Raw genomic sequence first — 25660 nt, 5'->3', positions numbered from 1 at the left:
TGGAAAAGAGAGACAGAGCCAGCCAAAGAGTCAGCTACCGTTTGGTTAGACATCCTGACCTGGATTTGCCAAAGGATCCACTCCCCTTCCTCTCTTTTCCCCAGTGTCTCTGACCTGTACAGGGAAACACTAACCGACAGAAAGGCAAGAAAAAAAAATCAAGGGACTAGCAACCACAGCCTAATTAAATTGAACATATTAAAAAGTGGTAAAACCACAGACAGCCAAAAAGGAATGCTCATGTCAAGCATGGCCGCCATTTCTAAACACGGCGGGTGTGATGAAATATGAATAGTATCTGCAGGAGGAAAGCAAGGACGAAATGCTTATGGAGATGATGTAAAGCATAAGGAGTTCTCTCAGTAATAGGAATGAGGAAACTAATGCTGTTGACAATGGGCCAGGCCAAAAGAAAAAAAAAACTATTGCAAATAGTTTCTCTAAATAGAGAAAATGTGCGTTTATGTCAGGTTCATAGAGAACAGCCACTAATCAATTCGTCAAGCTTTCAAATTCTGCTCTCTATAATCACACAACACTGAGGCAAGATAAATCTTTGGGGATGCATATACTTAGAATAAGTTGCTGTATGTAATCTAGTTTACAAAGGCCTGGGCTCAACAAAGTCAGACTATCTGTTTTTAAAACCAGGCTCTCCCATTCACTGGCTGTGGGATGGAATAGTCTTTTACTTCTCTGGTTTCATATTTGGTCTTTAGAGAGCAGAGTGTGGTGAGATTAAAGAATCCCTTCTATCTAATTCCATCTACTCCTGAAATCTGGCACCAATCACTTAAGCAACCACTTGTATAAATTTTCCCATTATGTTATAAAAGCATTATTTTAAACTTTAGTGATATTCAAAATATTTAATAACCACAAGAACTTACTAATTTGTACAGACATTGCCCATGGTATCTACTTTGGGATGTTAAGTACACGGAAAATATACAGACCATAAATTTATAATGTCAATGATTATGATAAAGTCCCATTTTAACAAAGTATAGCAGTAATGAAAACTGCTATAATTTGGGGCCAGATTATAGTTTGGGGCCAGAGTAATCATACAGCAGATAGGACATTTGCCTTGAACACGGTTGACCCAGGTTCAATAAAAACCTAGCACCACATATGATCCCTTGAGCCCACCAGGAGTGATTCCTGAGCAGAGAGAGAGGAATAAAGCCTGAACACCACCAGGTGTAGTTCAAAACAAAAGAAGAAAATAAAGACATTTTGTCTTTGCTTTTTCCTTGCTATAGGACTTCTTAGTCATGAGCACATTTAGAAATTAACATGTCAATACTAGTGCTTTAATTTGTGTCAAGTACACTCCAAAATCAACATTTAATCTTATTTGATTATTTCTTAATTAGACTTTCTGCATTTTTGTCCTTACAGAATTGAATACCCAAACTTGGTACTATCTTAATTTCCCTTTGCCCCTTACCTTTAATTCATCTCTCAGCCACTTCTTTACCCAACAACTAACAATTCTTTTTCTGTCTAATTGATATTGCTGATATCTCAAAAACTTATTTTTGGGCTATAAAATATAATTACCTCATTACTGGAATTATATGACATCAGATAATCACCATAATTATCATAAGCCCCACAAGAATATCACTTAATAAATTTATCAAAAATAATAATATTGGGGCTGGAGCGATAGCACAGCAGGTAGGGTGTTTTCCTTTCACGTGGCCAACCCAGGTTCAATTCCCAGCATCCCCAACACTGCCAGGAATAATTCCTGAGTGCAGAGCCAGGAGTAATCCCTGAGCATCGCCATGTGTGACCCAAAAAGCAAAACGAACAAACAAACAAACAAACACAAATAATATTATTTTCAGTTACTAATAAATGACATATAATATCAACTGACAGATGCAGTGAGAAATTTTGCAGAAAGTTCCTGTAAAAGTTCCTTTTCAATAATTTTCTTGCCATGTACATTGGCAGGTAGTTGCCACAAATATGAATGTATTTGGTGAAATCTTCCCACATGGCAAAAACCAAAATATTTTTTAATACAAATTTAATTCTGTTTTGCTTCTATAATTTTTGCTTTAAAAAACTCCTACATGTTGCTATTATAAGTATTCACAGGAAATCAAGATATATCAATCTGCTCCAATCAAAGGAAACATTTTACTTGATTATTTTTTATATTTTGAAATGTCATAATCAACTAGATAAATTACATTCAACCTTCAGTTAATAATACAATAAAACAAATGAGTTATTGTTTACCTGATTTTTCTAGATACATAAATTATGAAACTTTTACCAACTACTCATTTTACTACTTCAATTTTCTTATTGTACATTGACAATGGGCTGGAGTGATAGCACAGCGGATAGGGCATTTGCCTTGCATGAAGTAGTCCCGGGTGATCCAGGTTCGATTCCTCCGCCCCTCTCGGAGAGCACAGCAAGCTACCAAGTATATCTCGCCCACATGGCAAAGCTTAGCAAGCTACCTGTGACGTATTCGATATGCCAAATACAGTAACAACAAGTCTCACAATGTTACTGGGTGCACTCGAGCAAATCAATGAACAATGAGAGGACAGTGACAGTGACAGTATAGAATTTTCAAGTTATTATATTTCATTAAAGTGTACATTGACAATACACTTTAATGAAATATAATAACTTAAAAATCTATTTTCCTGTTAATTCTACTAAAATTATTTCTATATTAATAATAAATTCTAGAAGTTTACTCTTAAATTATACTTTCAAAGTATATTATTAATGTAATAATACACACATAGTCACTTTAAAGGCAAATATGGCTTATACATAATTTCTAATCAGGTAGCAAGGGGCATAGTATCATATTTAAAAAGATGCTTCAATTTTATTTTATGAATCACGATTTGAGGATCCTACTTTCAGAAGCCAGACAAAAAAATTATTCTAAATCACAGAATAAATTACCTTCCAACTGATATCTACTGTCTGGTCTAGCTGGTTGTCTAGAACTTTCAGAATTGGTAAAGAACCCCCAAACCAATTTTTTTTTTACTAATGGACTTAACCCTTCTCAGGGTCGCCTACAAATTCACTCTGGTATGTCTTGAAGTCTTCCATTTGTTTTAATAAGTATAATCATATAAAAGTACTGGGCATATTTATTCAATATTTTTAAAGGCGAGTAGGATGTCAAGGGTATTTTCTCTGTTTCATTTCATTAACATAAATCACTCTGCTTAAGAAGAAATACCCTACACGTGAACCGCATTAAAGCAACTCTACCCCTTAGGAGGAAAGTAGGAGCCAGGCCAGCTCAGGGACTGGCTCCTGTCCAGATTTGGAACATGTTCACAAACAGGTGCAGCCTCTTCACACCAAAATGAACAGAAAAGAGCAGGCAACCCATAGAAATGGTGTGTGTTCTCCCATCGCACTCTGCTTTGTTTGAAATTATTTCATTATTTTGCCTTGGTATAATTCTGCCTATTATTTTTAAACTACCTTATTGTAACCAGAAAAAACAAAGAGGAAAATATACATATAAGGAAATCACCCCTTAGCATGTGCTCTAGGGTGAAATTGAATCTTAATTTAATACTAATTTAAATTTTGATTTATTTTTTGGTATGGGGGTCACACCCAGAGATGCTCGGGATTACTCTTGGTTCTGCACTCAGGAATGCAGATGCTCCTGGTGGTGCTTGGGGGCAATATGGGATGCCTGGAATAGAGTCACGACTGGCCACGTGCAAGCCAAGTACGCTACCCAATGTACTATCACTCCAGCCCCCACTAGTTTAATTTATATAGAGAGACCATCCTCTACCAAAAGAGTTTCCTCAAGAAACCCTCTCTAGGGCTCGAGAGATAGCACAGTGGGTAGGGCGTTTGCTTTGCATGCAGCCAACCCAGGATGGATTCTCAGCATCTCATATGGTCCCTTGACCACCACCAGGAGTAACTCCTGAGTGCAGAGCCAGGAGTAACCCCTGTGCATCGCCAGGTGTGACCCAAAAAGAAAAAAAAACTCTCTGCCCTATAAAATTTCTTTATTTCCCATCATTAGCTAATCAGAGTCACAAACTTTAGCTAAGCATAGTTACATCTTATGGAGGACAATGTTTTATTTCAAATAATGGCAACGCAAGGTATTGAAGTTAAATTAACAAAGGCATAACGAGGAAATAATTTTTAGTTGCTCACTCATATGTTCCCTTTGCAAACTCGTTTACCTTTTAAAAATTTTTTTCCTTTCTGTTATCTTTCTGAAAGAGACCCATATAATTTCCCAAGACTGAGAGCCATAAACCAGGGTCAGCTCATAAGGAAGAAAGATACCATGCCTCTGTGGTGTAAAAGCTTCTTTCTCTGGTTATACAAAAATAGGGTTAGCTAGACACACATTCCTTTCCTGGTCTGGTGGTCTGCATTTCATGCTATGTTCATTCTCTAAGTGCCTTACAGTAATTTTTGTTCCCAACTAAGACTATATTAACACATTTTTAGGCTGACTCTGGAAACTTCTGTGCTTCCTTCTACAATAAGAATCTCACAGCTGAACCCACAGTAGGTCCATTATTCACATGGAAGCGTATGCACAACCATGCTCATGAAAAATACCTCAAGACCAAGAGGCTGAAATAACATACTGCTCAGGAGTCAAGACAAACTTTTTTTTCATTTTGCATACCTTGACATTCAAGTCATAAGAACTTTATCTGGGGACAAGTATCCAGAAAGCACCAGTTTCTGGGATATTCCCTTCACAAGCATGTATTTGATTTTCAAAAAAGAATAAGGCATTGGTAAGTAGCGGGTACTAATTATAATAAAGGAGAAAAATCTAGTAAACTGAGAAAGCCAACGAACTGATGTTTTCATAAAATAGAGAACATGTTTTGCTTTCATAAATGTTTAGAAAATGCAGACCTAACTATAGGCATTTAACATTAATGAAATTTTAAGAATATAAGATAAATCAATAAATTGCCATTTCAGAAAAATCATATCCTACAAGTCTTAATTTTTACGCATACTATTGAGAAATTAAAAGTGCTGTTTCATGGGAAGGCAAAAAGGATGATAAGTGTTAACGATAATAAATAGAAGTACCAGAAAAGAGAGGGGTTGATATTGTAGACTTCTGATGGGTCCTATAGCTGAGAACAAAAAATAAGTCACTCACTATTGGGCAAACTATATAACCAAAATCTCAAGAACTGCTTTCTTCTTGTTCTATTTATAAATCCTTTCATGTTTGTCTTGAAAATTCAGTTTCACATTTTTAATAATGGTGAAGAAACATCCGAACTTTGTTCTAGTCCTGCCATTTTTTGGGTCACACCCAACGATGCTCAGGGGATACTCTTGGCTTTGCATTCAGGAATCACTCCTGGCTGTGCTAGGGCACCATATGCAATGTGAGGGATTAGGCATGTGCAGGACCAGCACCTTACCCACTATAATACTGCTCCAGCCACTCAGTGATATTTGGAAAGAAAACTCTCATACTCTGCCCCTTCCAGAACAAAAAACACAAGCCTCTAGCACAATGGAAGATTGTGTTTTCCAAACACATTTATGATTTTCAAGAAAATCTCATAGTCTTGATATCAAAATCAAGATCAGTTTAGTTAAATAACTCCTACAATCTTTTTGTTATTCAAAAAACCTGTATTACTTCTCTTTATAATCATATAGCTCTTCTATGACCTCTAAATGCCTTGATATAAATAAACCTTGTTTTCATTATTTGTAATTTTATTTAGGCCTTTTTACCCACCTTACATAATTAACCTTCATGAACATCCTAAAGTCATTGAAAGGGTATTTGTACATGTGTGCAGTAACTGAGAAAACATTTTAAGAAGTGGACTAACACCTTGCTAATTTAGCACTCTGATATCTATAATAACTTTCGAATTAATTTTTATCACTGCAATTATGGTTTAATAAAAGTCCAGAACACTTGTGTGTCTATAAATATTATATGTATAGGCAAAATAATATTGATATGACATGGTACCCATTGGGTCTATACCAAAGCCCCTCTCTTTTCAAAATAGAAATAAGTATCATATATTTAACATTCACTGTTTTATTTTAGTGTATGTGTTCTCAGTGTGAAGAGTACTCACTTAACTGAATCTCTCCCCTCCTGGACATAAAAATCAACAAGTCAATTTCCTGTTCATCCCTCAACAAAACATACCTATGAATACCCACTAAATACTTAAAACTTATAAATCCACAAATAGATATACCCATTAAACCAATTATATTTCATACTGTAATTAGCTGATAATTGCAAGATTTGAAGAAAAAATTCATGCTTTCATCTGTCATACATGATCTAGTAAATTTTGGGAATATATGCCCATATTTAAGTTGAAATAAAATATACAGTGACTGAAAATATTACCAAATTGCTATAATTTTGAATAGCAGTGAATTTACACTAAGAATATTCACTGAATAATTTAATAGTGATATGAAAGGAAAGCTACGCTCTTTTCCTTCTCTTTGTTGATTCTGTTTCTCTTTTCTTTCTTTCTCTTTGTGTCTCTGTGTTGCATAAGAATCATCCAGATAATACCAGCGAGAAAAATAAGACAATCTATAATTCCTATATGACCTTGTAATATTATATAATTTTCTATACAATATTAGATTTCACCACTTTATATTAGATTATGAAATATCTTAAAAGTATATGTGTTTAATTTTTTTTACATATTATTTTTATTATCAACACACCACATTTTACATATTTACTAACGTGCTTCATTCAAGTTCCCACTAAGCTTGTTTTGTTCTATACATCAATATCCTGAAACAACTTTCTGTGGCAGGCTAAGGTCTGATTTTATTTTTTTTTTTTTAGTAACTTGAATGTACAGGGGTATTCCATATTTAAATAATTAGTGGAAATAATGCACAAAATTATATAAAACTTTTTACTGTTGTAATTCTTAATTCCTTTGCAAATTATCATCAATAGCCTATATTTCAAAACAAAATATTATTTTTTCTTTTTGGTGTCACACCCGATGATGCACAGGGTTTACTCCTGGATCTGCACTCAGGAGTTACTCCTGGCGGTGCTCAGGGGACCATATGGGATGCTGGGAATCAAACCCGGGTTAGCCACTTGCAAGTCAAATGCCCTACCGGCCGTGCTATCTTACCAGTCCCCAAAATATTATTTTTGAAAAACCTTCTTACCATTCTCCCTTCTATCTAGTGTTTAGCAGAGTATAATTTGGAAAAGATGTTCATTGGCATCTCATATTTAAAGCCATAGCCATTATTTGGTTGTCCAGTCTTCCAGTAATCTGTAAAATGTGTTTTACTTTATTCAGAAAAATCGTAGACTGTTTGACTTAATAGAAATAAATATTTTCACAATTATAGAACCTGGAAATCCAAAATCAAGACACTGCTATGGTCCACTGTGAACACTTTCTTGTAGGCTTCTTGAACATGCCCACCATCTCCCAGAGTGCTTATATGGAGTTTTCTAAATATATATAAAGAGAGGAGGAAGAGTGAGAAGGAATGGTGTGTGTGTTAGTGAGTGGGGGGTGATGAAGGGAGAAAAGGAGAGAGCTAGAGAGGATTAAGAGAAAGAAGCATAATATTTGGTATCTTATAAGGGCTCTAATTCCATTAGAACAGGGCTCCACCTTCATGACCTCATCTAACTCTAATTACTTACTTCCCAAAGGCACATCTCCAAGTACCATCACACTAGGGTTAAACAAAAAATAGTTCAAAATTGTGTGTAATTAGATACAGATATATATGTAAATATAACATATATAGTCTCCCCAGAATATCAATTTTTTTAAATTATTAGAGCATTTTAATCTATTCTTTCTTCTAAGCTAAAATCATGGTCATCAAAGACAAGCATCTGTGAGTTCTGCACTCTGAAATAACGAGAACTTTCATATTTTTTTAGAGGAGGCTAGGAAGTGGAGTTTTGTCATCTCAATACTGGTCTTAAATGGTTCTCAGTCTGGTGATTTGGGTTCAAATTCCTCATTCTTGTGATTATGCTTTTTACCCTGTCTATGCATAAGAATACTGAGAAAAGAGAATTGGATGAATGGTCACTAGGATTGTGCATGAAATTGAAAGGCATTAATGTCAAGTTTACTTAAATAATGCAAAAATAATTAGTTTCTCATTTCATAAAAAGCCTGGTCAGATGGTATCACTCCTGACTTTCTTACCTAAAAAGGTGATAAATAGGGCAGGAAATAGGTCCAGACGCCATGCCCCTTGCTTGCATAGCATGACCGGGGTTCAATAATTATTAATTCATTAAGATGTATAATCCATCTTTACCAATTGGACAAAGAGGCATAGCAGCAAGCTTGGGGAGAACATATTCTTAGTGACATGAAGCCAGCCCTTAAAGAGGCAGTTTCTCATTCCTGTTTCTTCGCTTCAAATTATATTGGGACCACTTTCGTGTGACCTCTTTATGAGACACCCTAGAAGTTGCCATTTAATTATGAAGAATCTCCTTAAAGATCTTTATTCCTCGGGGTGTAAGGACAACTCTCACACTCCAGGGGGTTCTTCACTCATTTCCACTTCAAAGGGGCATTAATAATAATCCTCCTTATTATAGAATCCAACTGGACCTCTGGTGTGATGATTAATTGGGAGGCATTGTACTTTTTTTTCCTATCAGCTGCAATCATTTCAGTTCTTACAAACAAATTTTCACTCTGGAAAAAAAAAAGCCCAGCACAAACAAAAATGTTTTGAAAAGTAATCACTTGTTTAAAAAATGGAAATTGGCTTCTGTGTTGTAAGGAATGTATGTGCATAATGTTGAAATTCAACACTGGTAAATGATCTGACTACCTCAAAGTGAAGTTTTTGCCTTCCTACAGTGGCCTTTAACCCTGCCCTTTCCTCCAATCTGAGAAGAGCTGATGTTGATGGAACATATAATGGCCCCTTTCCTGTGTAGTAAAGTCAGCAATAAAGCTTAGTAATTAAGGGTACCAGGGAGGCCCAGCCCAGCAGGCTAGTGGTGTGGCGAACACTTTTAGAACTTCAAACAATATCAAAGTCACTGAGAAACGGGCCTAGTTCAGTTCTGGTTTGAATTAAGCCTCACTTCCACACGCACTTTTCAAATCCAAGCTCAAACAAGAAAGCCAAGGCCTTCTGGATTTCATTAGAGCCAATTATCTTATCTGTTTCATCTCGGGCCTGACCCTAAGGCTGGCAAACAGCTATTCAGTGCATTTGTGTGGTTGTTTGAGAAAGCCTCCAGTCAGCCAATGGCCCGAGGACCTGCTAATTAAAACACCGTTGCCCCCCTGCCTCTAGTGATTAAATATTTTCAAGCTTTTGTAAATAATTTTTCCATTCTTTGCCTCAAGCCTCAAAGGTCCAATACATGCAGTAATTTATTTAGTTTGTCAAAGAATACTGTTGGAAATAGGGTCATAATGGAACCTTTGGAAACTTTTATATGTCTTCATACTTCTGAAAGTGACAGTTTATAAACCAGCCAAATGTGTATACTGTTTCTGATGTAATTATGGCCTAATGGCCTTTCTTCTTTTGAAGTGATATAGTGTATAACAGGTTTACGTTTTGTCAATAATCATATTTCCTCAAATGTCAACATGATATCTAGCATCAGAATTTAATGAGATCATTTAAGACCTAGAAATTGTATCAAGGTATAGTGCCTGGGAGTTGGGCTTGGTTTTTTGTTTTTTGTTTTTTTCTGCCTGAGGTTGGGTCACAGTTGCAAAGGTTGCTTGAGAAGGGGATGTCTGAATTCTTGCTTGCTCTTTGTGACTAGGACTTGCTAGACAATACTGAATTCTTTACAGCAGTCGACTACTGAGAAATCTGAGAAATCACTACTGAGTGATATGACAGTGGTATTTTAAGGGGAAAAAATTTTACTCTGGAAGAACATTCAGAATAAAAACCATTGAATTAAAAAACTTTTCCCAGTCCTTATTTAGTCAGAGTGGTCTGAGAATCTCAGATCAGAGTGGTCTGAAAATCTCAGAATACTTTTCTTGTAATTCTAATTGTTGGGTGGGTGAGAACACTCAGAAGTTTCTTTGCAACTCTGCCATAAAGCATGCAAAGGATGGTCAACAGCCCAAGAAACACACCTTGGCCCTCCTAACACTTGTACTTGACTGTGTTGTCCCCCATTCTCTGGGGATTGATGAGTCCACATGCCCCAAATAGTATACTACTGTGATTAGTTCCTCCTAGACCAAGACACAACCAGAACACACAGATAGCTCTATAACCCTCTGGGCACAGCCATACAGACTCGCAGCTTTTTTTTGGTCGATTCAGTCACTTTTTAAATTGGATATAAAGGAAAATTCAGGATTTTATTTATTGTTGTTGTTGCTCTTTTTGAAGTGTTAGAAGAAAACAAAAATGTCAGCAGGCTCATTAGTTGCATCCAGTGTTCACTAACACACCTATGAAAAAGAACTATGGGATTGAACAGCTCTGCCTCTGCTGTTCTTAAAATGACACTTTGGTCTTATCCTAAATAATAGGCTCTTAATAACAACATTCACCAAAAGCAAACAATTAAACAATACATAAAGCACCAGGGGGCAACTTCTTAGTTCAGTTACAATCTGGAGCCATTCCAAAGGAGACCATGTGGGTATTTTACAAGGAACAATACACTTCTCCAAAGTTATTATGAAATAACAAAATTTTAAATTAGGCCCCATAAGTCCTTCAAACTTGTGCAAGATTGTATGCTCAACCCTGACAATGCAATGATCACTTTACATTCTAATTTCTTCAAGACATATCAAATACCAGAACAGCAAGCATTGAGATATCTAACATCTACGAATGGAATTTTAAATGACAAAAAGAATATGAACTTTAAAAATTGACACTGGTAAACTAAACAAATATATATGATATTTCACATTAAATATATTTTCACTAAAATCCATATCATTAAATTTACATCAATTATCTGAACCTCACAAAAATAAACAGACTATATTAAAAAAACTTTTGGCAGAATTCAGTTTTTGGGATATTGGTATTGAATTATGTTATTTTAAACACATTAGTATAATATGAGATGCTACTTTTTATTTCTGTTCATGCTTTTTCACCTGCTATGACACCTGATATTATTATATTTATCAGAATGAAAGGTCATCACTAAATAATTAATGTAATGATATTTTCATCTTAGGAAACACAGAATCCTTAGGGAGAGGGCTTAGATCAGAAAGTAAAATCAAAAGGCTAATGCGACAACCATAATATTTAAGAAGTATATTCTGCAATTGAAAGTTCATAGGCTCAAATAATCAATCTGTCTCTGGTCTACAAAACTTTTATAAGTCCACATTTGATCTGTATTGCAAATATTTGTTTAGCTTTCACATTAAAATGCTTATTTGTTTCTAAAATTCAGTGCATTTTAGTGTCTCCAATATTGCTTTAATTTCAAGAAAATGTGAAGGAAAACATACATCCTAGATAAATCAATATTTTGTTTTCAAGAGTAAAGCTATGGGCTTGCTCTTCAAGCCTGTATTCTCTCTTAATCACACATCTCTTTTGCTTTTCCTGCTTGCTTTTTCCACTCTGCAGAAGTCCATGGTCTCTCTTGAACATATATTACCTCTCTTTTCCCTCAAAAAAAAATAGAAAGGAAGGAAGGAAGGAAGAAAGGAAGAAAGAAAGAAAGATATATAATTTGTTAATAAGCGAAATATGTTGAAGATGGTATTTTCTTCATCGAGTAGGGTGGCCTAGGAATTGAGATGCTATTTTACTCATGGCATTTTTGGATGAAATATCACATTATTGATACATAAATGAATTTAAAATTCTGCTGAGATTAGAAAGTGACACAACCATCCATCTCTCTTCTCTAATCAACTTTTTATAATGAGAATAATGAACTATGATAGTAAAGTTATTTTTCTAAGGCTTTCTTTCCCATTCGTATATGTAGTTTATAAGTTTGATGACCTTTTAAATTTACAATAGCATACTATACTTAATGCTAAAGGATTCTTAGGCAACCAATATCCAGGATTCTGGTGCCAAGAGAAAGATAAGCAGGTTCATAACAAATATGAGAAAATTCCTCTCTCTTGTAGAAAGCTACCATAAGCCTTTAAAAATCTGCACAAATGAGAACAGATGTTGATTTGCAATTTCCATCAACGTGATATTAAGTTATTGGAATGAACTGCAGAAAAATGAGTCTATCATTCAGATGTTTGATGTTTTATAATGACCAAAAGTACTTTATGAAAATTCTGCTCACTTGATAATGGCGTAAACCTCAGTCCTATACTAAAAATATCTGAATGTTTTTTATGCTCAACAGAAGCTTCCCAAGATGATTCTTCTATCTGAAACAAGTAAATTCCCATTTGTAATCATATTTACCTAGTTCTCAAAAAGGATAGCATACCTTTTTCATACCTTTTTCTTTTCAGTTGCCATCTCAATCAATCTAGTAAAAGAAACTGAGTGCAAAATAATAGAAATGCAAGAGAAGTATTTAGGTTAAAGGAATATCTAAGAACAAAAAGCATTTTTAATGGAATTAATTAATAATTGTTCAATGGGGCTAAGGAAAAGTGAGTTTTGTTACAAACGATGTTACCAGTTACTGGAGGATAATCTTAAAATATTCATTAAACTGTAAAAAACAAGAGTGATACCAGAGTTTTAAGCTATTTTATCTCTTATTATCATATAATTAACCGCACAATTATATTATTACTGAATGAGATCATTTCAGTTGATTAATTGGTCAAAGCTTCTTGACAATCTAAAGTATCTTCTCTTTCTTTCCTTGTAGAGTTTCACAGTAAGATTTTATGGGAAACTGTCATTTCCTGATAGCTGTGAGTATTTTACATAGGATATAAGGGGGGGGGGGGGACAATTTGCAAGGAAAGAGTTTTATAATTTATTGTCCCATCTTGAAAATAAAACAAAATGTTTGTGATCAGAAAATAGCTCTGTTTAGTATTTTTTCCCTTTGTGAATACTGGCAGGGAAAAGTATTAGTTGAATGCTTTTACTCTTTTATTTAATTCTTATAATTTAGAAAACTGTAATTAATACACATATTCTTAGGCATGTGTATTTTGTGTATTTCTTAGACATCTGATTTTGAAATTGTTCTAAGAATGGGTAAATCGTTGTACTACATTGTTTACAAATGAGCTAACTGTAAAAAATATTAAAAACGACTTATAGCATTTGAACTATTTAATTAGTTACTTCAATGTCAAGCTGAGATTCCCAGACTTTTCTGACCTGCTACTCCCTTTTCAGAAAATAAAATAAATAAAATAAAACAAAAACCCCAAAACGCCACTTAGCATCTACCCTGGAAATCTAACATCTTCAAGCAAATAAGAAATAAAAACAAGAAACAAAAAAAGATTCAGAAAAATAGAAAGCTTCTCCATACCACCCCAATTTGCACCCAATGGATTTTACCAATGCCCCTAGGGGGCAGTATTACCCACTTTGAGAAAGATCATATAATTCACTTTTCAAAACTTCAAGAACTTCAAAATACTTCCTGGAATTTTACCTGGGCTCTATGCTGCCTAATAATATCATATCTCTTTGATGCTCAGTTCAAAAATGAAGTTTGCAAGTTTCCCAAGAAAGACAGGTGTGCATAAGATCAATTTACTCCTAGGGTCAAAGAGCAGAAATTCTAAGGGTATCGAGAGACACACACCTATAGAAATTGTAATTTTTTGATGAAAATTGGTACAATATGTTACACAGATGAAAGCGAAAAAATGTTCTTAAACTATAGTTACTACGAAAATAAAGAAATGATAGAGCTGACAGCTTTCTAAAATGTATTTCTACAGATAGTTTAATTCTTTCTCTGATAAACTTCTTGAAACACATCTACAAACTGAGTATAAAAAATAGTATAATGACAATGGATAAAATTGTAGATTATATCAGCAGAAAATTCATATGTATTACTCTTCATCACAATAAAACATTAATAGATGAAAATCATTACTTCTTTGTTCCCAAGATTGATTGACAAGTTCGGATTTTAAGACCACATCTTCGTTATTAGCTAAGTCTTTCAGAAAGAGAAAATGTGGGCTTGATTTATGAGCTATGATAAATGGTCTGGGAAAGATGGTAGGAGGACCAATTTGATATGTACAGTATTTCATATTGGCAAATTGTTTCAAGAAATTCCACCCTCTTTCCCAAAATGTCTTCAACATCCTTGGGAAAAATACATGCTATCATGAGCATAATATATTTACTTGTCACTTACAATTGAGAATCCCTTTCAAGGCTGGAAAGCATCAGAAACAGCTTTTATAGACAAAATAAGATTCCAAATCATTATGTAGCACTGACTATGATTTTAGGATGACAACAAATTTTTCTTTACTTCAAAATTAAATACTATAATTTATTTATCCTTCTATGCGCTAGACATTAAATTTTCCCTTTCTCAATTTTAATTACAAACCCCTTTTAAAAACACCTAATATATGTATATGAAGAAAACTAATTGTATTCAAGAAGGGAAAATATATTATCAATTATTAAAAGTTTCTTATCAGGGAAGAGATAAATAGAAAATTCCTCAAAAAAGAAACATAAATGGCCAAGAGGCACATGATAAAGTGATCTAAATCACTAATATTAGAGAGATGTAAATCAAAACAACAATGAGATATAATCTCACACCACAAAGACTGGCTCACATCAAAAAAAAAAAAGCAGAGCTGGCGTGGATGCAGAGAGAAGGACTCATTCACTGCTGTTGGGAATGCTGATTGGTTCAGTCTTTCAGCAAAACAATATGGACATTCCTCAAAAAACTAGAAATTAAGCTTCCATACAACTCAGCAATACCACAACTGGAAATATACCCTAGTAGTCCCAAAACACAATGCAGAAAAGCCATCTGCACTCCTATGTTTATTGCAGCACATTTACAGTAGACACCAGAATCTGAAAACAACCCAAATGCCTAAGAACAGGTGACTGGGTAAAGACACTCTGGTACATCTATATAATATAATACTATGATACTGTTATGAAGAATGAAATCATGAAATTTGCTTATTCATGGATGGACTTGCTGAATGAAATCAATCAGAGAAAGATAAACACAGAATGGTGTATGAAAACAATAATAACAAAATGTGTGTGTGTGTGTGTGTGTGTGTGTGTGTGTGTGTGAGCATGTCCATAGTTACCAGAAATAACTACTCCTGACGTTATTCAGGTTACCATATGTGATGTCAGGGAAAGAACCTGGACCAACTCTGATGAAGGCAAGTGCTTTTATATCTACACTATCTTTCTGGCCTAAAAGTTGAACATACTGAAATACTTAAGGAACAGTTAGTAACTTTATCTTTTCTACTTATTACATCTCTTCTCTAGCACAATAAGTATCACTTCTGTTCAAATTCCCTAGAGCAAGTCTGAATTCTGAGTGACTGTCAGAGTGCCTGGTCTATAATGTGTGTATTTAGTTTAGTTTTGTTTTGTTTTGTTTTGAATGAATGACTTACTTTCCTGATTCCTCCATAACAAGGTCACAGTTATTCTAGGAAAATGTAATAAACAGCAACAAGACAAGGCATAGATCAAAATGAACAAAATTATATTTCAATTCTAGTTCTCAAATCATTGTGAATGTTGCAAACATAATTTTGCATTTTTCAGTCTAGCCAAATAAAGCCACATACCTCTAATTAAGCTTAGATATAGTAACTGCATTGGAAGCCAAAAAGTTTTGCTGATATGAAGTGTTGACACTTCAATCAAAGAAAGATGCTATTTTCAAGAACGTTCAATCACCTTTAAGAGCACTTGGTTCGCTTGTCATTTCAATTTTATTTTATATATATATATATACATATATATATATATTTGCTCGAGCAGGCCCAGTAACATCTCCATTGGAGACCTTGTTGTTACTGTGTTTGGCATAACAAATACGTCCCAGGGAGCTTGCCAGGCTCTGCCGTGCTGGCGAGATACTCTCGGTAGCTTGCCGGGCTTTCCGAGAGGGGCAGAGGAATGGAACTCGGGTCGGCCATGTTGGCTGCGTGCAAGGCAAACGACCTACAGCTGTGCTATCGCTCCTATTTTTTTTTTTTTTTTGGTGGGGGGTGCGTAAACTGGAAGTGCTCAGGGCTTACTCCTGACATTGTGTTCAGGGATCTCTCTTGGTTCTGGGGACCATATGAAATGCTGGGAATTGAGCCTGGGCGGGCAGCTTGCATGGCAAGTGTCCTAACCACTGTATTCTCTCCAACTCAGCCATTTCTGTTTTTAAAACAAACAAGAATTTATATTTGTTTTTGGAGCGATAGCACAGTGGGTAGGGCGTTTGCCTTGTGCGCAGCCAGCCCGGCTGAGCCGGGTTCGATTACTCTGCCCCTCTCGGAGAGCCTGGCAAACTACCAAGAATATTTCGCCCCCACGGCAAAGCCTGACAAGCTACCAGTGACGTATTCGATATGCCAAACACAGTAACAACAAGTCTCAAAAATGGAGACATTATTGGGCCTGCTCAAGCAAATCGATGAACAATGGGAGGACAGTGTTAATTTTAAATGACATTTGTTGTCCTTTGAAAAAATATCTCATCCACTACTCATTTCCTTGCTATGAATATATGATCCATAGTCCACAAATACATCATAATATGAATAAAAACTTCCTATAGAATGTATGATCATATTATATATAGTAAGGTTAAGAACTCACTATGCGTACCATGCAGGTTATTAGCTAACTTAGTAAACTGATAAGTACATTTTCATGTGATATAACAGTAAAGCTTATTATGTCACTTATTTATGTAATTGTTATTACATAGCAAATATAATTAAACAATCAGTAAATTGAAAACTATATTTTCCTAATACAACTTTTCGTTTCATTGCTAGTTAACACAAAATATCTTCAAAGACAACCCAATTCTTGGAGTTAATTAACTTATATTAGCTACTTTTCTATAAATAATGTAGGTATATGAGTATATACATTATTTTTCCAAGGTTCAAGTTTAGAATACAAGTAGTTTTCATTAGTATTAGTATAGATGGTATTTTAACTAGTGTCATTTCGTTATTATCATGCATACTAAACCAAGTATATTTACTTTCAATGTACTTTCTTAAACTGAGTGAATTTCTGCTACGTTCTTGCAATATTTTCAAATGAGAAATAATTTTCAAGCAAAATATTAAATAAAATATGACATGCTCTTGCAGAACATGAAATGCACCCAATCTATATATATTCAAAATTTTTTATGTTTCAAATACATTATTAAAAAGATTTTCCCCATGAAAATTTGTAAGTAGTAACCTTTTTAAAAATGAGAATTTCTAAAATTTCCTTTTATGTACTTGTGTTACCTTTGTTTTCAACCAAACAAAATCACACACCAAAAAACTATGCATTACAATAGGATAAAATATTGCAAGTCAGGTACATAGTTATATACCCTGATATTTTTTCTTGGTGCAGAGAACTTTTTAAGGATTGAAATAAAAATTTAAACCCAGAGAATAAATGTGTTAAAAATGAAAAGCCTCCATATCCTCTCAAATGTTTAATGTGCTCTCTTTCTTGCTTAAATGAATTTTAAAGTTCTTTACTAGAGAGAAAAATTGCAGCACGCATGGCATATATGTAAATATACATTTCATTTACTACAGATATTTCATGAAGCAATTTAAAACAACTGATTATTCAGAGAGATGATGTTTTAGCATGAAAAGGAAAATCCATAGATTATGAGAGGAAAGCATCATTTACCATAAAATGGGTTATCGAGGAATGAGCATCCTAACTAGAAACATTCAGTGTCGCTCCCTACAAACGGGTTTCTAGAGTCCAAGGAAGCCTGGACCATCCTTCTCAACAAAGCCAGCTAGGTAGAGAAGAACTTCTCAGAACCTTGAAAACACTACTGCTCATTTGGATCGAAGTTATTAATAGGCAGACTTTTCCAGAACTATTGAATACACTTTAGAAATTATTTTCCAGGATGGGAGAAGCATGTCCCAGCAATTGGCTAATATGCAGATCCACCCTAATTTTGATAGATCTTAATTTGCTTACACACATCCCATGTGTGGCTTTAGAGGAACATTCGAATACCCTAAACTAAACTTTCATGATTTTTTTTGAACTTTGAAGAAATGAACCCTTCTGTCACTTTACCTTAATTAAAATGTACATTTCTCTTTTACAGTTTTGCTGTTCCAGTGGTTTGGAACAGCTACTTTCTGAGAAGGAAGTACCAACCTGAATGCTTCAAGGTATTCAATATCTCCCATGGGGGGATCAAGGCCACCTGTCCAGGCAATATTTATATTGTATCCTTCTCCAAGGCCTGTTCCAACCTAGGAAGAGAAAAACCACACCACAGTGGGTAGAGAAGGGCACAGGGAAGAAGGCAAGATGAGAGGAAAATAAACACATGTGAACTCTTGAAATAAACATCAAACATGTCAGATCAGCCCACCCTTGCCTGCCGACCAGCCTCTTGCCTGTGCACTTGTTCTGCACTGCTCCCTCGTCCCGGGGGATGATTCTGTAATCTCGTGTAATTTAAAACACCAGCAAAGGACAAGAAAATTAGGGGTAATCATGCAATGCAATTACCTGAAAGATACAAATAAAAGTGGGCTCTAAAGAAATAAACCGAACCTCATTTGGGGCTCCACTGCCAGGGAAAAAGTTCCCTTCATCATAGCGATGGAGTGAAATATACAGGATGCTGGGGTCAGCATAAAAGGCCTGCTGTGTACCGTTTCCATGGTGAACATCCTACAGGGAAAAGAAAGCAGATGACAAATACAGTCATGTCTGACTCTACTGTGGAGGCACTCCTGATTTTGGGTCCCCTGTCTTTCTATCCCATCCTCTTTCTGATTTTCTGTCTTCTCACTATGTCCTTCTTTCTTTCTCCTGCTCAGCCTGATTCCACACCCCCCCTTTACTTCCTGAACTTTCAGGCAAATTACCCTTTAATGCACTCATTTTTTAAACTGGCTTCTAAAAATCAGGAAACCACAGCGAGCATGCCCTGGAGACTCCAGATGAGCAGTCATTGAGAAAGCCCAGTCCTTTGGTACAATTAGATATTTATACACCGGCCCTTTGTACTCTTTGCTTCAGTGATGGAATCTCGCATCCTGTTTTATGGAAGAATTTTATGACTTATTAACTGCCAACAGTTCATAACCCCTCAGGCTTAATTAACTAGCCTCATTGGCCTCTGAAGAAAGACTAATGTTTAAACTACAAACTAGTATTTTGCAGAAGGATCTATGGTTTACAGCATTTTCACAATTCTTGACAGAACACTAAACATACGTGTATGCATTGATTTGCCAAGTCCCACCATTAAGGTCAAAGGCTTTGTGACCAGCTGAGTAAATTGGGTTTCTTGAAACATTCAATTCAGTTAGCAATCTCTCAGTAGTTAGAATCACTTCAAAAGAGATGCCAGATGCAAAAAGGATTTCATTCTTTATTTTGGTAAGATTGTGATGGCAAGGGTTGAAGACAAGGAGCATGAGTTCATTAGCTATTGAATCATTTAGGCCAAGGAGGAAGAAGGCGTGGAGATATGTGCAATTTTTTCCAATCTACCAAATTTTAATATTATATCATGGATTCCTTCCAAGCCTCCTTCCTTTTTATTTTTTTATTTCTCCACACCACTTCCCTTTCTCACCCCCTAAAAGTGCCTGTGTGATTATAATGGTTCAAATTTTTGAAGATACTGTATTTAGTAAATCAAAACTTGACAATAGTTTTGTGATATGAAGAATGACCTAGTTGATTTCTAAAAATAAAATAAATAAAACAATTTAGAAATATTTTATGAAAATATTTTGTGTTAAGAATCTTAGTAAATGTGCTCCCTAATAACTTTCTGAATAAAATAAAATATAACAATATTTAAACTGATCAAGGACCAGAAAGATAGCACAGGGATTAAGGTGCCAGCCTTGTTTGCAGCCAATCCCAGTGTATGCCCTGTGAGTGCCATAAATGATGCCTGAGTACAGGGTCAGGAGTAAGTCCTGAGTATTTTCTTGAACAGCTTCCATACCACCCCACACACAAAGAACATCTTGAGCTAGAGAGATAATTCAATAGGTTAAAGAATATGTATAGAATGCAGGAGATCTGGGTGTGAACCTTGGCACCTCATGTCTGTACTGCCACAGGAGTGACCTCTGAACATTACTGTGTATAGCTGAAATATTTTTACAAAAAAGAACAACTTATATTTGCATTCTATAAAATATTATGGCTACATATGTTACCTACATACTTTCTGCTTCTGTTACAAAATTTTTTACTCAGTTGTACCTATATATGTATGTAAGTACATATATTTTATATTTTTATTTTATATAAGTAAGAATCATATTATTTTCAAAAACAATCCTTTAGTATTTGGGTCAAGCACTGCATTAAATATATATGAGTTACATAAGGCGTAAACTGAAACTTGGTGATTTTTTAAGACTATAAGTTGTAAGACTGGTTATTAAGACTGGTTATCCACTTCTTACTGCAAAGTCCAAACTCATAACCATTATTGTATTGGTAACTTACACTTACATTCATTATCTCTTTGATCCTCTTAGCAAACCTGTGAAGTGAGATTGGTGGTCATTATTGCTTCTTATTGATGGTTTGATATAAACTGTCTCCTCTTCAACCTCCATCCCAGATCTATTTAACAGACATCTTGAAGTCTCCCTGTGGTGGTTTCTGAAAGCCTGTACTGAATTTGCTAGCTACAGTAGGTTCACTCACTAGTTCTTCTCCTGTTTAATAGAGTACCCACAACCAAATCAATCAGAGTTATACTGGAAAGAAATTCATGAACTCAGAAACGTGTCTGGCTAAAAGGACACATATCAGCATAAAAAAGAATTAGCTTTCTGAAAAAATAGATTAGTTCCTGCGCTTCTGGATATTCAAAGGAAAAGAAGGGGAGAGAGTGTAACTATTTTTCTTCATGTGAACAAAGTGAAATAACTCAAGTCACCATGTTTTTAGATTTGCTACTGGGGGCTCATAATAAAAATAATCTTGAAAAATAGTTACAGTTACTTGCAGTTCTAATTCACAGTAACATTTTTAACTAGCCTTGTAAGTAACAAGTTTGCTCTGGGCTTTAAATGCATCTATACTTTCAATACCAGGGAAACACTGGCTTGTTAACTACTGTCTCTTAAGGACACTGTAAAAGTTTATTTTAAAAGCTAAAATGAGGGGTCAGAGAGATAATGTAGGAGAGATATTTGCCTTGCATCTATCTGGCTGACCCTATCTACAGTCATCTGAACACTTCCAGGTATTCTCCTGAGCAGAGAAGCAGGAGCAAGCCAGCCCTGAGCACTGTCAAGTGTGGCCCCAACCTCTCTCAAAGGTCAAATAAAACAGGACAATTTGTCTTAGATGTAACATAACATATTCTTTTAAAAATTATTGAATTTTTAATTATTTAATAAATTTCTAAATAATAAGATAAATCTTGTCTACAACATGATAAAAATTTTACAATTGTTGTTCATTAAAAACACATGAATCCAGGACTGGAACAATAATACAGTGCATAGGGCACTTGCCTTGAACAGTCTGCTAGGATTTCATCCATGGTATCCCAAGCTGTACTAGGAGTGATCCCTGTGCACAGAGCCAGGAGTAAGCACTGAGCACCACCAGCTGTGGCCCCAAACCAAAACAAAAAGTAAATTATTTCATTCTAAAAGTACTTGGAAAATCTTCGATCCACATTCCTATTTATAGAATATTTGAGATAAAGGGAAGTTTAGGTGTGCTTTTGTTTCAGGCAACAGTGTATAACTTAAAGCATGTTTTGCCCAACTTTCTGTGCTGTAAAATATCCATATGGGGCCAGAGAGATAGTACAGGGAGCAGGGTGCTTGCCGTGCATTTATATGAACCAGGCTTGATTCCCAGTACCTCATATGGTCCCTTCGGCCAACCAGGAGTGATCGTTGAGCAGGAAGCCAAGAATAAGACTTAAGCACAGATAGGTGTGGCCCCCAAACAAATGGCCAAAAAGACTACATAAAATATTCATGATTCATGCTCAATTATGTAAATAAATGAAAATCTGAGGATTGTCACCCTATATTAAAAAGTATTTATTTAAGTAATATAAGAGAGATGCTGGTGATAGGCAGATGTGAAAAAACTCTCCTTCCCTAGGGAGATAGCTCAAACTGTTGCAGCACATGCCTTAAGTGTGGGAGCTCCGGGTTGAATTCCTGTCACAGCATGGTCCCCAAAGCACTGCCACAGTGGGGTGACCCCATCCTGCTCCTTGAATTGTCCATTTAATGTAGACGTGTTTCATTCTTATTACCCATTCATAGTAATCTCAACACATGTCGGTGTTAATGTTACCAACTTATTATAAAGATGAAACAAATCCTTTAATGCCTCACAATAGAACTTAAGAGATAAGAATTACTGAGAAAGCTGAAAAATCACTTTGATAATTTATTGGCCACATTTATGGATCATTTACGGATCATCAAATCCATTTATGGATCATCAAATCCATTTCTAGGTAAGTCACATCCTGAATAGAATGTCAGGCTCTTACACTGAAAGGCAGTGTGCCTGTCCCCTCTCCTCACCTATCTGTGTGCCTTTGACACCTTCCACAAAAGGAGAAGTGGGATGAAGGAACTGCACAGAACTCCTAGAATCACTTCTGTGGAAACCACTCAATGTCTCTGACATTGACTGTGACCCCAAATTGGAGGTTAACTAAAGGCTCTGACTCTTCAGTTTACTAGGCATATAAAAATCCTGAAGCTGCTGCAGGACAGAAGGGCAGCTCTGCCTTTGTCTGGTCCAAGACTTTGTGGTGCTAATTCATAATCATTATCTCAAGTTAGTTTCACTGAATATACAGGAACCAAGTTCTTTGCCATCTTCAACTCTTTCTCCTTACTTGCAGAATAGACCTGTCAGCCAGAGCAAACTTCTGTCTCAGCGCCACGTGGCACTTTAAAACATCTTTGTGACATCTGGAAGAACCGGGAATTTCCTCAAAGCATCCCTGCAGCTGCAGAATTTGGAAGAACTGAAAATAAGAATATGCGGGCTGGTGGTGATCTCAGAGGCAACACGAGATAGAATCTCGTAAGTTTAGAGATTTTAAAATAAAATCTCTAGACAGCCAGCTAAGAAATCAAGATTCATTCTAATTGAATAGTTGAGTCAATTAATAATCAAGGATAATAATCAGGGCACTCCTTGAGGTTTCTAAGCAACTTGCATAAATCATATTGAATTATCTACAGTAGTCTTTTCTTCTTACATTAATACACAGAAACCAAACTTTACAAACAGCCCTCCGAGGTACACAGTATGTCACTATGACACACAAGTCATTTTAGCTTTAAATTTATACATACAATTTATTACAATGCATTTGAATATCAAAAAAATTTCATTCAAAGGGAACTCACAAGAACTTCTGTTACTCTTCATAGCATGATAAGAGGAGATATCAAAAAATGTTAATATTAAAACTATCTTAAAGGTAGGATGCACAGTTACCAATTTTCTCACCTATAATTTTAACAAATTTAGAAAGATCAGAAAAATTTGCCCACTAGTCTTTATCTACTATATATATATATTTTAAGTCCAGGGTTTATCATTCCTTCAGGACTTATAGTACCAAGAGTGGATTAAGTTATTTTAAAAATGTACTATCGTATAAATCATGCAAGCCAGTAATTATCAATTATTTAAAATGTCATTTTATATGTACATAGGAAAATTGGTACTGATGTTCTCATTTTTGTAAAATTTTAAAACCATGCTGCTGTAGTATATCTAGGCCTTCAACACATTTCTTTAATGGTGAACTATGACCTACATTGAAACTTAAGCATGTATGGAAAGAACATGGAAAGTTGGGTTTCAATATTCTCGACACCAAAGTGTTTCCAGGAAGGCTACAAATCAGAATATAGAAAACATCAATTCCTAGCAAGCACTAGAAATGGTTATCAGTCTTTCGCTCCTTTTATCTTTGTTTTAACTAAACTAAGTATTTCTTCACATGGCTTTGTTTGTGCTCTCTCACCCCTTTGGTGTGCCTGCTAAACTGAATTGGAGGGTGGACGGGGGCCATGACTTCCCAATAAGATTTAATTATGAGCGCAGATATGAACAAGATTTAGACTATTAAGTCTTGCACTTCAAAAAAAAACCTTTAACATATTTTGCCTTTAAATCTTTTATCACCTGCAAAAATTAATTAAGTGCAGATGTAGCAGGTTCGCTTTGGATGCCAGGGTTCATTTCCTGTCTATGCTTTGTCAGACAACCTATTACACCTCCTCGTGAACTGGAGGCAAACCGAAAACGGGGCTCATAAATCACCAGTCGGCTCTCTTTCACCCTTTCCTGGGTTGGTCCTTTTGTATGGGGCAGATCTCCAGCTCATTATTCATGAATATACTATAGACAACATGCCAAGTGTCATCTGCATTTAAACAAGCCATTTGTTAAACAAATTATAACTCTATTGTGTAAGAATGCATCATGTTAAAATGCAAGACTAATCTAATGCCTCTGACTTTTAATCACCCGGGGTTCCTGCAGGGAGTCATCCCAAACTGGCATACACAATCTGAGATCTTTTCAGAAAGAATGACATGCTGACTTGTTTTAATAATACCACTGTTGCACAACAAGTAACATGATTACTAACCAGGGGAAGTAGCCAATTGGTTACCAAAGCAACAGCATTCTTTCCAGCACATCTGACTATTTAAAGTCTATATTCTGCAGGGAAAAGTAAATTCAGGTTCTGTTGGGTTATTTTAACTGTGGAAGTATCAATTCATTTAAGGATCATAAAAGTTGCCCTGATCTGCGCCTTCTTCTCATTAAATTGCAGTTAACACCATGAAAGTGAAACGTGAATGTTTATGGTTTCAGAACTGCAATCCTGAATTTAATGAGTTTCCACATTCAAAGGAAATGCCCCCTTTAGGTGTTTGCAAGTGCTAAAAGTAAGACAATCTAACAGACAAATAGAAATTCACTCCCTTTTATCTAGAGTCACTGTAAATGCAACTCTGTCCAGGAATACATACCAGATCTACAATCAATATCTTGCTTATATTTAGTTGGTCTCTCAAGTATTTGGCGGTAATTGCAACTGAATTAAAAAAGCAGAACCCCCTGTGGAATAGAGAAGAACAGAGAAATAAGAAAGCAAATCAGCCAGGAAAACCATTATAAATAATGTTCAGAGCATTTTTTAAAATGCTATACGATCTCTGAAGTCATAAATCTGCTTCTCGGAGTACCTCGCAAGATTTTTTTCAGTCCATCTGCTAACAATTAGAGGTTTCAGAGACATACACGCACAGGGCAGGTGATCGCCAGGATCTATGGCGCTTGGAGACGGGCAACAGTCCCTGGTACTTACATGGCAGTGGATTCTTCAGCATGATGGCCTGGGGGCCTCACAATAGCAAACCCATTCTGTAAGAACAAGACAGGTTTTCAACAATCAGATAGGGTGGGATGGCTC

General features: G+C 35.5%; 1 protein-coding gene across 1 annotated transcript in view; it reads right to left on the bottom strand.

Annotated features, from left to right (window-relative positions):
• Window positions 1-25660, bottom strand: part of HDAC9 (histone deacetylase 9) — a 1023935-nt gene that overhangs the window by 186850 nt on the left and 811425 nt on the right. Inside the window, exons 19-22 of the mRNA XM_056118063.1 lie at window positions 25556-25611; window positions 25218-25305; window positions 18745-18864; window positions 18340-18437 (exon numbers count right to left, since the gene is read on the bottom strand). Coding sequence (XP_055974038.1) covers window positions 18340-18437; window positions 18745-18864; window positions 25218-25305; window positions 25556-25611 — 362 coding nt within the window. The remainder of the gene's footprint in view (window positions 1-18339; window positions 18438-18744; window positions 18865-25217; window positions 25306-25555; window positions 25612-25660) is intronic.

The sequence above is a fragment of the Sorex fumeus genome, unplaced genomic scaffold, assembly GCF_029834395.1.
Source record: "Sorex fumeus unplaced genomic scaffold, SorFum_2.1 ptg000037l, whole genome shotgun sequence".
Classification (NCBI taxonomy): domain Eukaryota; kingdom Metazoa; phylum Chordata; class Mammalia; order Eulipotyphla; family Soricidae; genus Sorex; species Sorex fumeus.
This window is presented reverse-complemented; position numbering and strand designations above follow the sequence as displayed.